At 36.6% G+C, this 13,310-nt stretch overlaps 1 protein-coding gene across 1 annotated transcript in view; it reads left to right on the top strand.

Annotated features, from left to right (window-relative positions):
- The window catches only part of LOC123825428 (phospholipid-transporting ATPase ABCA3-like), a 137,546-nt gene that overhangs the window by 89,235 nt on the left and 35,001 nt on the right, over positions 1-13,310 (top strand). Inside the window, 2 exon segments of the mRNA XM_045848812.1 lie at positions 662-817; positions 1,177-1,387. Coding sequence (XP_045704768.1) covers positions 662-817; positions 1,177-1,387 — 367 coding nt within the window.

Genomic DNA, 13,310 nt, shown 5'->3' on the forward strand with positions numbered 1-13,310 from the left:
ATTTCCTTTTCCACTTCTCAAACCAGAACTAGAGGGTTTCTCCTTAATCTCATTCTGTTTGCACTACAGTGCATATCCAGGCTTTGGATTGCCTTTATCTTAGGCAGGTAAGTATACAAGGGTAAATGGTAAAATCAACACCAATTCAGTGGTATTTGGTTCTGGTGTTCTTCCTGATCCAACTGCCAGTGTTTACTTTTCATGGTACTCTAGGTTTAATACTTGAGTTCAGTGGAAGAGAAAGGCATTTACTCTGTCATACCTGGAAGCTAGAGATATCATCCTTTTCCCCCTGTAATCATGAGTTTCAGATGTGTTTATAAATACTGATATTCATTTTTTAGGAATTTTCCTTTAGACATAAAGGGAAACAATGGGAAAGAGAGGACTATGTAGCTGATGTAAGAACAGAGCTGGTATAAAGTGTTTTAAGGAAGTAGTTGCAAAAAACTTTATATACTGGTGTGGGGAGTAGGTTTACAGTTGTAATACAAATAAATAATATAATAATTAATAAATAATAATATAAGAATAAACTCTTAGTTTTACATACAACTGTAAACCTACATTTGTTCACCCCTATAGATATATGTTATCATCTAAAGAACTGCCTGAGGATAAAGTTGGGATGTATAATGTAAATTCTGGCTTCTCTTTTTAGGTAAAAAGAAAATGTCAGAAGATATACCCTATTGAAATTGACAATATGCTCTCTACTTTTAACCTACGAGAAAAGCGTGATACAATTTCAGAGTCACTGACTGCAGGAATGAAGCGCAAACTGTCCGTCATGATAGCACTTATAGGAGACTCCAAGGTATTAGAGAAAGAGAGAAAGAGAGAACAAGGAAGAGGAGGGAGAAGGGAGGAAGGTGCATGAACATGTACTCACACTAAAAATGTGTTCTTACCAGCTGGTCCAGAAAACTGAGCTGACAACAGGTTGAGAGTAGATATGACTCTAAAGGGAATGTTGCCAGTGGTAATCAAAGAAAATTTGCATTGTTGAGTCAGCTGTTATAATATGGTCTAGGATTATTTTTTATAGTTTTTACCACTATTGTTAGGCTAGGTTTTTATATCAGTTTAAATGTATTCCCCTCAAATAGTAAATTATCCTGCAAGTAATTTGGCATCAATTATCAATGGTTATGGAATTATTCTTCTGGCCTCTAGGTGGTGATACTTGATGAACCATCATCTGGCATGGACCCTCTCTCAAGAAGAGCCACCTGGGATCTCCTTCAACGATATAAGCACAATCGTACCATCTTAATGACCACCCACTACATGGATGAAGCTGACATCTTGGGTGACCGCATAGCCATCATGGTCAAGGGAACCTTGCAGTGCTGTGGCTCTTCAGTCTTCCTTAAACAAATATATGGTCTATCTTCCTTTGATCATTGTTAGGATATTAATGTCTTAAAAATATTCTTCTAACATGATTTTTATTATATTTTACCTATTACCCAAAACTTCAATGACTCTTTCTATCCTATTAATTAGGTCCCAACTATTCTAATTGGTTTTTAAGGCCCTTTGCAATCTGGATATTCCATACACAGGGTGGGTCAAAAGTAGAATTACATTTCTGAGTACACAAAACCCAAAGTTTATTATTTTATTATTATTTATTAATTATTGTATTACTTTCTATACAAACAACTGTAAATCTACTTTTGACCCACCCTGTATATACTTATCAATTGTTTCCACCACACACCTTAGGAACTACGTTTACTACCCTGCAAAGACTGTGCTTGTTTCTCTCATTTTGAACCTGTTAACAGTTTTCCTTGTGCCTCCAAAGAGATTTATTTTATTGAGTAACTGGTTGGTTGGTGAGAGGAGGAAGTAGAAAAATCAACGACCTCTGATTCTAGTTTAATGTTTGTCAAATCAGTCAATTGCAAATAGAATAATTGACAGTGAAAATATAGTGCAGAGTGAAAACAAACAAGTGAAATGAAACAACTCTCAACTTTGATAAGTATACAGTTTTTGTAGAAGATAAAACCAATCTATTAAGCAGTGAAATATTGAGGGCTAAAATTAATAGTAACGAATTCATAATTGGAGGGTATAAATGTAAATAAAGATAATGGAGAATGAATTGCTTTATCATTCATTTACTAATATTAAGTTTATTCAATTCATTATTTCCTCTTTACTAGGTATTATAATATCTGTTTTATGTATCATATTTTAATATTCAAATCAACAGCTCCATTTTTTAGAATGCACTGGGTCCCAGATATATGTATTTTAGTCACATTTATATACCCATTTATTTCTTCAAATTTATTATTACTTTATGAGTTTGAGTTTTTGCAATTAAATTATAAGGGATTCTGCATCCAAAACTAAATTTATTCCACCTGAATTGGATGCACCTAGGTTATTGGGGTGACATTGGTTAATAAAATTATATGGGTATCAAATATACAATTCTATGATACATCATCATTGTGTGTTTAACACCCAAATTCAAACCACTTTTCATCACCATATATTTTATCCCCCATATCATTTATTACCTCCCAACCTCCTTTTACTCTGGTAATCACCATGCTGTTGTTTGTATCTATGAGTTGTTTGTTTAACTTTTTTTCATGTGTTGCTTTCAGTTTTATATCCCTCATATGAGTAAAATTATATGGTTCCTATCTTTTTCTGTCTTATTTTGTTTAACACGGTATTCTCAAGATCCATCCAGTTGTTGAAAATGACAGTATTTCATATTTTCTTATGGCTAGTAGTATTCTATTGTTTATATTACCACATCTTCTTTACCCAGTTATTATCGAAGGGCTTTTTGGTTATTTCCATGGCTTTGGTGCTGTGAATAATGCTGCAATGAGCAATAGGATGTATATGTCTTTGCAAATAAATGTTTTCAAATTTTTCAAGTAGATACCCAGAAGAGGGTAACTCTATTCTTAATTTTTTGAGGAATCTCCATACTACCATATTTTCAATAGCAGCTGAACCAGTATGGAAATTCCCACCAGCAGTGCAGTGACTAAGGGTTTCTTTTCTCCACAACCTCTGCAACACTTGTTATTATTTATCTTGTTGATAACAGCCATTTTAATGAGTGTGAGGTGGGCTTCCTTGTAGGTTTGATTTGCATTTCCCTAATAGCTAGTGAATTTGAGCATCTTTTTCATATATCTGTTAGCTATTTGTATGTCTTTTGGGAAGAGGTGTCTGTACAGGCCCTTAGCTCATTTTTTAATTCAATTGTTTGCTTTTTTGGTGTAGAGTTGTATGAGTTCTTTATATATTTTGGTTATTAACACCTTGTCACAGATGTTGTTTGCGAGTATCTTCTCCCCTTCTGTTGTTTTTCTTTTGGTTTTTTAGCAGTATCTTTTGCTGTGCAGAAGTTTTTTAGTTTGATATAGTCCCCTTCATTTATTTTTGCCTTCACTTCCCTTGCCTGTGGGGTCAAATTCATAAAATCCTCTTTAAGATGAAGATCAATAAGTTTAGTGCTTATGTTTACTTCTATGTAATTTCTCATTTCAGGTCTTATATTTAGGTCTTTGATACATCATGAGTTAATATTTATCTATGGGTACAAACAGAAATTTAGTTTTATTCTTTTCATGTGTTTTTTCAATTTTCCCACCACTATTTATTGAAGGAACATTCTTTTCTCCATTGTATGTTTTTGCTTTTTTGTTGAAAATTATTTGTCCTTATACTTGTGGGTTTATTTCTGGTCTCTCAGCTTTATTCCACTGGTCTGTGAATCTGTTTTTCTACCAATACTATGCTGGTTTTTCTATTAATTTCACTGGTTTTTTTCACTATCATTTAGTTCCCTTATACCACCCTTCCCCCATGATCACCACACTTTTTTCATGTCTACGAGTCCTTTTACCTTTTTGCTCAATCCTTCCACCTCCTAAGCGTCCCACCCTCAGCTGTCATCCTACTCTCCATCTATGAGTCTGTCTCTATTTTGCTTATTAGTTCAGTTTATTCATTAGATTCCATATATGAGTGAAATCATGTGATATTTTTCTCTGACTGGCTTATTTCAGTTAGCATAATGTTCTTGAGGTCCGTCCATACTATCTGTCACAAAGGGTAAAATTTCCTTCTTTAAAGCTGAGTAGCATTCTATTGTGTAAATGTCCCATAGTTATTTTATCCACCCATCTACTGATGGACACTTAGGCTGTTTCCATATCTTGGTGATTATAAATAACACTGCAGTGAATGTAGGGGTGCTTATGTTCTTTGGAATTAGTGTTTTGGGTTCCTTCAGATATTTTCCTACAAATGGGATCGCTGGGTAAAAAGGCAGATCCATTATTAATTTTTTGAGGTATCTCCATACTGATTTCCACAGTGGCTGCACCAGTCTGCATTCTCACTGACAAAGTAAAAATGGTCCCACTCTCTCCACAGCCTCGCCACCACTTGATGACTTTTGATTTATTGATGATAGCCATTCTGACAACTATAAGATGATATGTCATTGTGGTTTTCATTTGCATTTCTCTGATGATTACTGATGTCAAGCATCTTTTCATATGTGTATTGGCCATCTGTATGTCCTGTTTGGGGAACAGTCTTTTTAGATCCTCTGCCCACTTTTTGTTGGGTTCTTTGGATTTTTGTTTTTGGATTTTGTTGTTATTTTTGGCATTGAGTTTTCTAAGTTATTTTTTAATTATTTTATTGTTGCTCAATTACCATTGTCTGCATTTTCCCTCCACCACTCACCACCAGCCCAGCCAAACCCACCACCCTCCCTTGCTTTCATCCAGGCCCTTGGTTTCATCCAGGTGTCCTTTGTAGTCATTCTGGAAAGCCCTTCTCCCCTCCCCTTCCACCTCCCCTGTGGTTACTGTCAGATTGTTCTTAATTTCAATGTCTCTGATTATATTTTGCTTGCTTTCTTCCTTTTGTGGATTATGTTCCAGGTAAAGGTGAGATCATACGGTATTTGTCCCTTACCACATGGCTTATTTCACTTAACATAATGCTCTCCAGGTCCATCCATACTGTTGCAAAGAGTAGGAACTCCTTCTTTCTTTCTGCTGCATAGAATTTCATTGTGTAAATGTACCATAATATTTTGACCCACTAATTTACTGATGGGCACTTAAGTTGCTTCCAGCACTTCACTATTGTAAATTGTGATGCTATGAACATTGGAGTGCATAGGTTCTTTGGATTGGTGTTTCAGGCTTCTTAAGATATAATCCCAGCAGTGGAATTGCCATGTTAAAAGGCAGTTCCATTTTCAGTTTTCTGAGAAAATTCAATCTGTTTTCCACAGTGGCTGCACCAGTCTGCATTCCCACCAGCAGTGAAGTAGGATTCACTTTTCTCCACATCCTCTCCAACACTTGTTTGTTGGTTTGTTTATAATGGCCATTCTCAACAGTGTGAAGTGCTATAACATTGTGGTTTTAATTTGCATTTCTCTGATGGTTAGTGATGCTAAGCATCTTTTCATATATCTCTGGGCCCTCTGTATGTCTTTCTTGGAGAACTGTCTGTTCAAATATTTTGAGCATTTGTTAAATGGTTGTTTTGTTCTCCTGGGGTGGAGTCATGTGAGTTCTTTAAGTATTTTGGAGATTGAACCCTTGTCCCAGGTATGATTGATAAATATGTTTTCACATATGGTTGTTTCTCTTTTCATTCTAATGCTGCTTTCTTTAGCCATGCAGAAGCTTTTTATTTTGATGAGGTCCCATTTGTTTGTTCTTTCCTTCATGTCCCTTGCTTTAGGGGATATATCAGTGAAGATGTTGCTGCGAGGGATGTCTGAGATTTCCCTACCAATGTTTTCTTATAGGACTTTGATGCTGCCACATCTTATCTTCAAGTCTTTTATCCACCTTAAATTTATTGTTGTGTATGTTGTAAGTTGGCAATCCAGTTTCACTTTTTTACATGTAGCTGTCCAGATCCTGCAACACCATTTGTTGAAGATGCTATTTTTACTTCATTTTATGCTTCTATCCCCTTTGTCAAATATTAATTGATGGTAGAGACTTGGATTTATTGATGGGCTCTCTGTTCTGTTCCATTGGTCTATATGCCTGTTTTTATGCCAGTACCAGGCTGTTTTGATTACAGTGCCCTTGAATTACAGTTTAATATCAGGTATTGTGATCCCTCCTACTTTGCTCTTCTTTCTCAAAATTGCTGCAGCTATTCAGGGTCATTTATGGTTCCATATAAATTTCTGAAATGTTTGTTGTATATCTATGAAATATGTCATTGGTGCTTTAATAGGGATTGCATTGAATCTATTAATCACTTTGGATAGTTTGGCCATTTTGATGATGTTAATTCTTCCAATCCATGAATATGAGTACATGCTTCCATTTGTTTTTGTCTCCCTTAATTTCTTTCTTCAGTGTTGTATAGATTTCTGAGTACAGTCTTTTACCTCCTTGGTTAAGTTTATTCCTAGGTGCTTTATTTTTCTTGTTGCTATATCAAATGGGATTTTTTTCCTGATATCTGCTTCTGATATTTCACTGTCGGTATAAAAAAATGCCTTTGATTTCCAAATATTGACTCTGTATCCCGTTCTTTTGCCAAATTCCCTTATTAGGTCCAGTAGAGTTTTGGTGGAGTCTATAGCATTTTATATGTACACTATCATGTCATCTGCAAACAATAACAGTTTTGCTCCCTCTTTTACAATTTTGATGCCTTTTATTTCTTTTTCTTGTCTAATTGCTTTCATTATGACATGTAATACTATGTTGAATAGGAGTGGTAAAAGCGGGAATCCTTGTCTTTTCCTGATCTTAGTGGGAAAGCTCTAAGTTTTTGCCCATTGAGTATGATGTTGTCTGTAGGTCTCTACTGTATGGAATATATTATATTGAAGAATGCTCCCTGTATTCCCACTAGCTGAGTGTTTTTATCATAAATGGGTGCTATACATTATCAAATGATTTTTCTGCATCTATTGTTATGATCGTATGATTTTTATCTTTGCTTTTGTTTATGTGATATATTACATTTATTGATCTGCAAAACATTGTACCATCCTTGCATCCTTGGGATGAATCACACTTGATCATGGTGTATGATCTCTTTAACATATGGCTGGATGCAGTTTGCCAATATTTTCTTGAGGATTTTAGCATCTACATTCATCAGCATTATGGGCGTGTCGTTTTCTTTCTTTGTTGTGTTTTTATTTGGTTTTGGGATTAGGATGATGCTGGCTTCATAAAGAGTTTCGGATCTTCTATCTTGTTGAATTTTGGGAGTGAATCTGTGAATGATTGGGGTTAGCTCTTCCTTAAATGCTTTGTAAAATTCTCCTGTGAAACCGTCTGGTCCAGGGCTTTTGTGTGTCTTGAGTTTTTTAATTACAACTTCAATTTCATCAGTTGTTGTTGGTCTGTTCAGGCTATCTACTTCTTTTATGGAAGCAGTTATGGAAGATTATATTTTTCTAGAAATTTGTACATTGCACCTAGGTTTTCAAATTTCTTTTTTTTGGGGGGGCACTTTACAATTTTTTTAAGTTTTATTTTAATCATTGTTCAAGTACAGTTTTCTCCCTTTTACTCCCATTCCAGCCCACCCACCCAACCCTCCCCACTTCCCTCCCATTACCACCCTCCCCCTAGTTTTTGTCCATGTGTCCTTTAAATTTGTTCCTGTAAACCCTACCCATTCTCCCCTGAAATTCCCTCTTCTCTCCCCTGTGGTCACTGTCAGCCTGTCCTCTATTTCAGTGTCTTTGGTTATATTTTGCTTGTTTCTTTTGTTGTTGTTGTTGTTTAGGTTCCTGTTAAAAGTGAGATCATATAGTATTTGTCTTTCACTGCCTGGCTTATTTTGCTTAGCGTAATGCTTTCCAGGTCCATCCATGCTGTTGCAAAGGGTAGGAGCTCCTTCTTTCTTTCTGCTGCATAGAATTCCATTGTGTAAATTTACCATAGTTTTTTGATCCATTCATTTACTGATGGGCATCTAGGTTGCTTCCAGCACTTAGCTATTATAAATTGTGCTGCTATGAACATCGGGGTGCAAAGGTTCTTTTGTATTGGTGTTTTAGTGCTCTTAGGATATAGACCCAGCAGTAGAATTGCAGGGTCAAAAGGCAGATCCATTTTTAGTTTTCTGAGGAAGTTCCATACTGCTTTCCATAGTGGTTGTACCAGTCTTCAGTCCCACCAACAGTGCACTAGGGTCCCCTTTTCTCCACAACCTCTTCAACACTTGTTGTTTGTTGCTTTGTTTATGATGGCCATTCTGACTGGTGTGAAGTGGTATCTCATTGTGGTTTTAATTTGCTTTCTCTGATGGCTAGTGATGCTGAGCATCTTTTCATATGTCTCTGGACCCTCTGTATGTCCTCTTTGGAGAAGTATCTGTACAAGTCCTTTGCCCATTTTTTAATTGGATTCCTTGTCTTCTTAGAGTGGAGTCATGTGAGTTCTTTATATATTTTGGATATGAAACCCTTGTCTGAGGTATCATTGGCAAGTATGTTTTCCCATACTATAGGGTTCTCTTTTCATTTTAATGCTGTTTTCTTTAGCTGTGCAGAAGTTTTTTTTATCTTGATGAGGTCCCATTTCTTTATTCTTTCCTTTATGTCCCTTGCTCTAGGGGACATATCAGTAAAAATACTGCTGCGTGAAATATCTAACATTTTCCTGCCCATATTGACCTCTGGGACTTTAATGGTGTCATGACTTGTATTTATATATTTTATCCACCTTGAATTTATTTTTGTGTATGCTGTAAGTTGGTGGTCAAGTCTCATTTTTTTTGCATGTAGCTGTCTAGTTCTCCCAAAACCATTTGTTGAAGAGGCTATCTTTGCTCCATTTTATGCTGCTGCCCCCTTTGTTGGAAATTATTTGACCATAGAGACTTGGGCTTATTTGTGGGCTCTCTGTTCTGTTCCATTGGTCCATGAGTCTGCTCTCATGCCAGTAACAGGCTGTTTTGATTACAGTGGCCTTGTAATACATTTTGATATCAGGTATTATGATTTCTCCTGCTTTGCTCTTCTTTCTCAAAATTGCTGCAGCTATTTGGCATCATTTATGGCTCCATATAGATTTTTGAAATGTTTGTTCTATATCAGTTGAATGTGCCATTGGTACTTTAATAAGGATTGCATTGAATCTATAAATTGGTTTCGGTAGTGTGTACATTTTGATTATGTTAATTCTTCTGACCCATGAACACAGTATATGTTTCCATTGTTTGTGTCTTCCTTAATTTCTTTCTTTATTGTTGTGCACTTTTCTGAGTATAGATCTTTTACCTTCTTGGTTAGGTTTATTCCTAGGTACTTTATTTTTCTTGTTGCTATAGCAAATGAAATTGTTTTCATGATTTCTATTTCTAATATTTCATCATTGGTGTACAAAAATGCTTTTGATTTCTGAATATTGACTTTGTATCCTGTTGCTTTGCCAAATTCATTTATTAGGTCAAGCAGATTTTTTTGGTGGAGTCTATAGAGTTTTCTATGTACACTGTCATGTCATCTGCAAACAATGACAGTTTTGGTTCCTCTTTTCCAGTTGGGATGCCTTTTATTTCTTCTTCTTCTCTGATCGCTGTGGCTAAAACTTCCCATACTATGTTGAATAGGAGTGGTGAAAGTGGACAACCTTGTCTTGTTCCTGATCTTAGTGAGAAAGTTTTTAGTTTTGCCCATTGAGCATGATGTTGGCTGTAGGTCTCCCATATATGGCCTTTATTATGTTGAGAAATGCTCCCTCTGTTCCCACTTTGCTGAGTGTTTTTAGAATAAATGGGTGCTGTACCTTATCAAATGCTTTTTTCTGCATCTATTGATATGATCATGTAGTTTTTATCTTTGCTTTTGTTTATGTGATGTATTATGTTTATTGATTTACAAATATTGTACCATCCATGCATCCCTGGGATGAATCCTACCTGGTTATGGTGTATGATCTTTTTAATGTATTGCTGGATGTGGTTTGTCAATGTTTTGTTGAGGATTTTAGCATCTCTGTTCATGAGAGATATTGGCCTGAAGTTTTCTTTCTTTTTTTGTGTCCTTATCTGGTTTTGGGATTAGGATGATGCTGGCTTCATAAAAAGATTTTGGGAGTCTTCCATCTTCTTGGATTTTTGGAATAGTCGTGAAGGATAAAGGTTAGCTCTTCCTTAAGTGCTTTAGAGAATTCTCCTGTGAACCATCTGGTCCAAGGTTTGTATTGTCAGGAGTTTTTTAATTACTGCTTCAATTTCATAAGCTGTTATTGGTCTGTTCAGGCTTTCTGCTTCTTCTTCCTTCAGTTTTGAAAGATTTTATTTTCTAGAAATTTGTCCATTTCACCAAGGTTTTGAAATTTCTTGGCATATAGTTCTTAGTACTAATTTCTTTTTTTAAAAATGGAGAATTGCCAAGAGTATCTTTTTTTTTAGATTTTATTTATTTATTTATTTATTTATTTATTTATTTATTTATTTATTTTTACAGAGGGAAAGGAGGGAGAAAGAGAGACAGAAAGAAACATCAATGTGGGGTTGCTGGGGGCTGTGGCCTGCAACCCAGGCATGTGCCCTGACTGGGAATCAAACCTGCGATGCTTTGGTTTACAGCCTGCACTCAATCCACTGAGAGGCAGCCAGGCTCTTAGTAGTAATTTATTTTAATCCCTTGTATTCCTGTGGTATCAGTTGTAATCTCTCCTTTTTCATTTCTGGTGTTTATTTGGGTCCTCTCTCTTTTTTTATGAGCTTACTTAAAGGCTTGTTGATTTTGTTTATCTTTTGAAAGAACCACCTCCTTGATTTATTGATTGTGCTTTTAGTCTCTATGTCATTTAATTCTGCTCTAATCTTGGTTATTTTCTTCCTCTACTTTTTCTGGGCTGTCTTTGTTGTTGTTGTTCAAGTTCTTGTAGGTGTAGGGTTAGGTTGTTTATTTCTATCTACCATTTTTTGTGATAAGTTGGAGGGGGGAGGCAAAATGGATTAAGACAGTAAGAGTGTATTCTGTGGTGTTTAAAGTACCAACCTATAGAGATGAGATGGGAGATCCTTTTGATCTGTATAGTGTTAACTGTGATATTTCACCCAAATAGCCACTTTTTAGAGTGGGTGGAAAAAAAGATAAGACTCTTGTTCAGGGTGGGTAGGGGAGGATTGTTAGTTGGATCTAGAAAGCAGTGTGCTTGTGGGAGGTCAGATAATGAGGTAAAGTGAGAGTGAAGGATAGAAAATAGGTGTAGTGTATGAGCAGCTATAGTTAACCACAACAGTAATAAAGTTATGGAAACAGTGAGGTGAGCTATGACCCAGTAGGGTTGCTATGTAGTATTTACAAATGTATGGAACAGCAATTATTTACTATAGTAATAGAGCAACAATTTTACGACAGAATCTATGTGATCTGGATAACAAGAATAGGAAGTATAGGACCTAGAGTAGTGTGCTATTGGAACACAAATTAAATGAAAGACAGAAAATTAAACAATTTTATTACAGGTTTTATTTAAAAAATTAAACAAAAGCACCGGCCTCTGCTGCTGTGGTATCAGCAGCCACGGGGTTCAGGAGCATGGGTGTGGTTGGGTACCCTCTGCCTCTGCTGCTGGGGGTAGGGTAGGGGCACAGCCAGGGTCCTGCCAGCAAAAGTGGGCCCATGGCCAAGCTGCAGGATGCTGCAAGGGGAGGTAGGGGCAACCACTGCAGGAGAATTCCCTAAACAACCAAGTGCCTGTTTTTTCTTCTTGTTTAAAAAATTCCTCCTCTTCAGGCCTGCCACTCCTAAGAAGGGCCTAGCATCTCACACAGTCCAACTCTCCAACCAGACCACAGACTATCAGGCCAGGGTCTATCACAGCCCAACCCTTCGCAGACATCCACAGTCTCAGTGGGTGCACACTGGCCCTGTGCATCTGCCACTTCAGCTTTATTTCCCCCAGGGACTTCAAGCATACAAGTCCATTGTGGTGCTACTCAAACTTCTTTGTTTAGCAGGGGATGGTGCCATTGACCTGGCTCTCTTCCAAGAATCCTGCTACAGACCTGGTAGACACCAGGCCTGGGGCTGCAGCCACCCTTGTCCCCACACTGGTCCCAGGAACCTTATTGTCCCAAAGCAATCTCCTTGCCATCTCATTTTTCAATGTCCTCTACTGTTTTGGCCTCCAACTTTCATATATGCTGGGATACCATTGGATGTTCACTCTGTTCCTCAGAAAATCAGCTAGGTGTTCCACCTGTGCACAGGGGGAAGTAGGCTCTGCTCCCACCTATCTCACCACTATCTTCCAATTCAGTTCTTTATAAATTTTGATATTAACCCTTTATCAGATGTATTGGCAAATATGTTCTTCCATTCTGTGGTTTGTCTTTTTATTTTGTTGATGTCTTCCTTTGCTGTGCAAAAGCTTTTTAGTTTGATGTAGTCCCATTTGTTTTGTTTTGTTTTGTTTTGTTTTTGAAGATTTTATTTATTTATTTTTACAGAGATGTGAAGGGAGGGAAAAAGAGAGGGAGAAAAACATCTATAAGTTGCCTCTCACACACCCACCACTGAGAACCTAGCCTGAAATCCAGGCATGTGTCCTGACTGGGAATCAAACCAGCTACCTTTTGGTTCACAGTTCAGTGCTCATCCCACTGAATCACACCAGCCAGGGACCATTTGTTTATTTTTTTTGTCTTTTGTTTCCCTTTCCTGGGGACATATATCTCATATGATATTGCTATGAGCAATGTCTGAGATTTTGCTGCCTATTTTCTTCTATGATTTATATGGTTTCAAGTATAACAATTAGACCTTTAATCCATTTTGAATTTATCCTTGTGTGTTTTGTAAAAAGGTGGTATGGCTTAATTTTTCTGCACATATCTTTCCAATTTTTCCAATACTACTTATTGAATAAACTATATTTAGCTTATTCCATCTGCTTGCTTCCTCCACCAAATACTAATTGGCTATAAAAGTGTGGGCTTATTTCTGGGATCCCTGTTCTGTTCCACTGATCTATCTGTCTGTTTTTATGCAAGATTATGCTGTTTTGATTCTTATGGCCTTATTGTATAGTTTTATATGAGGTAGCATGATTCCTCCAAATTTGTTCTTCTTTTGGAAGATTGCTGTTGCTATGCAGGGTGTTTAGTGGTTCCATATAAATTTTTGGAATGCCTATTTTAGTTCTGTGAAATAGGTCATTGGAATTTTGATAGGAATAGCATTAAATCCAGATTTAATGCTTTTGGGAGCATGGGCATTTTAATGATGTTAATTTTATCCATGAATATGGTATGTGTTTACACCTGTTTGTGTCTTCTTCAATTTC

This window comes from Phyllostomus hastatus, unplaced genomic scaffold, assembly GCF_019186645.2.
Source record: "Phyllostomus hastatus isolate PE091 unplaced genomic scaffold, TTU_PhHast_1.1 phas_contig_64, whole genome shotgun sequence".
In the NCBI taxonomy this organism is placed as follows: domain Eukaryota; kingdom Metazoa; phylum Chordata; class Mammalia; order Chiroptera; family Phyllostomidae; genus Phyllostomus; species Phyllostomus hastatus.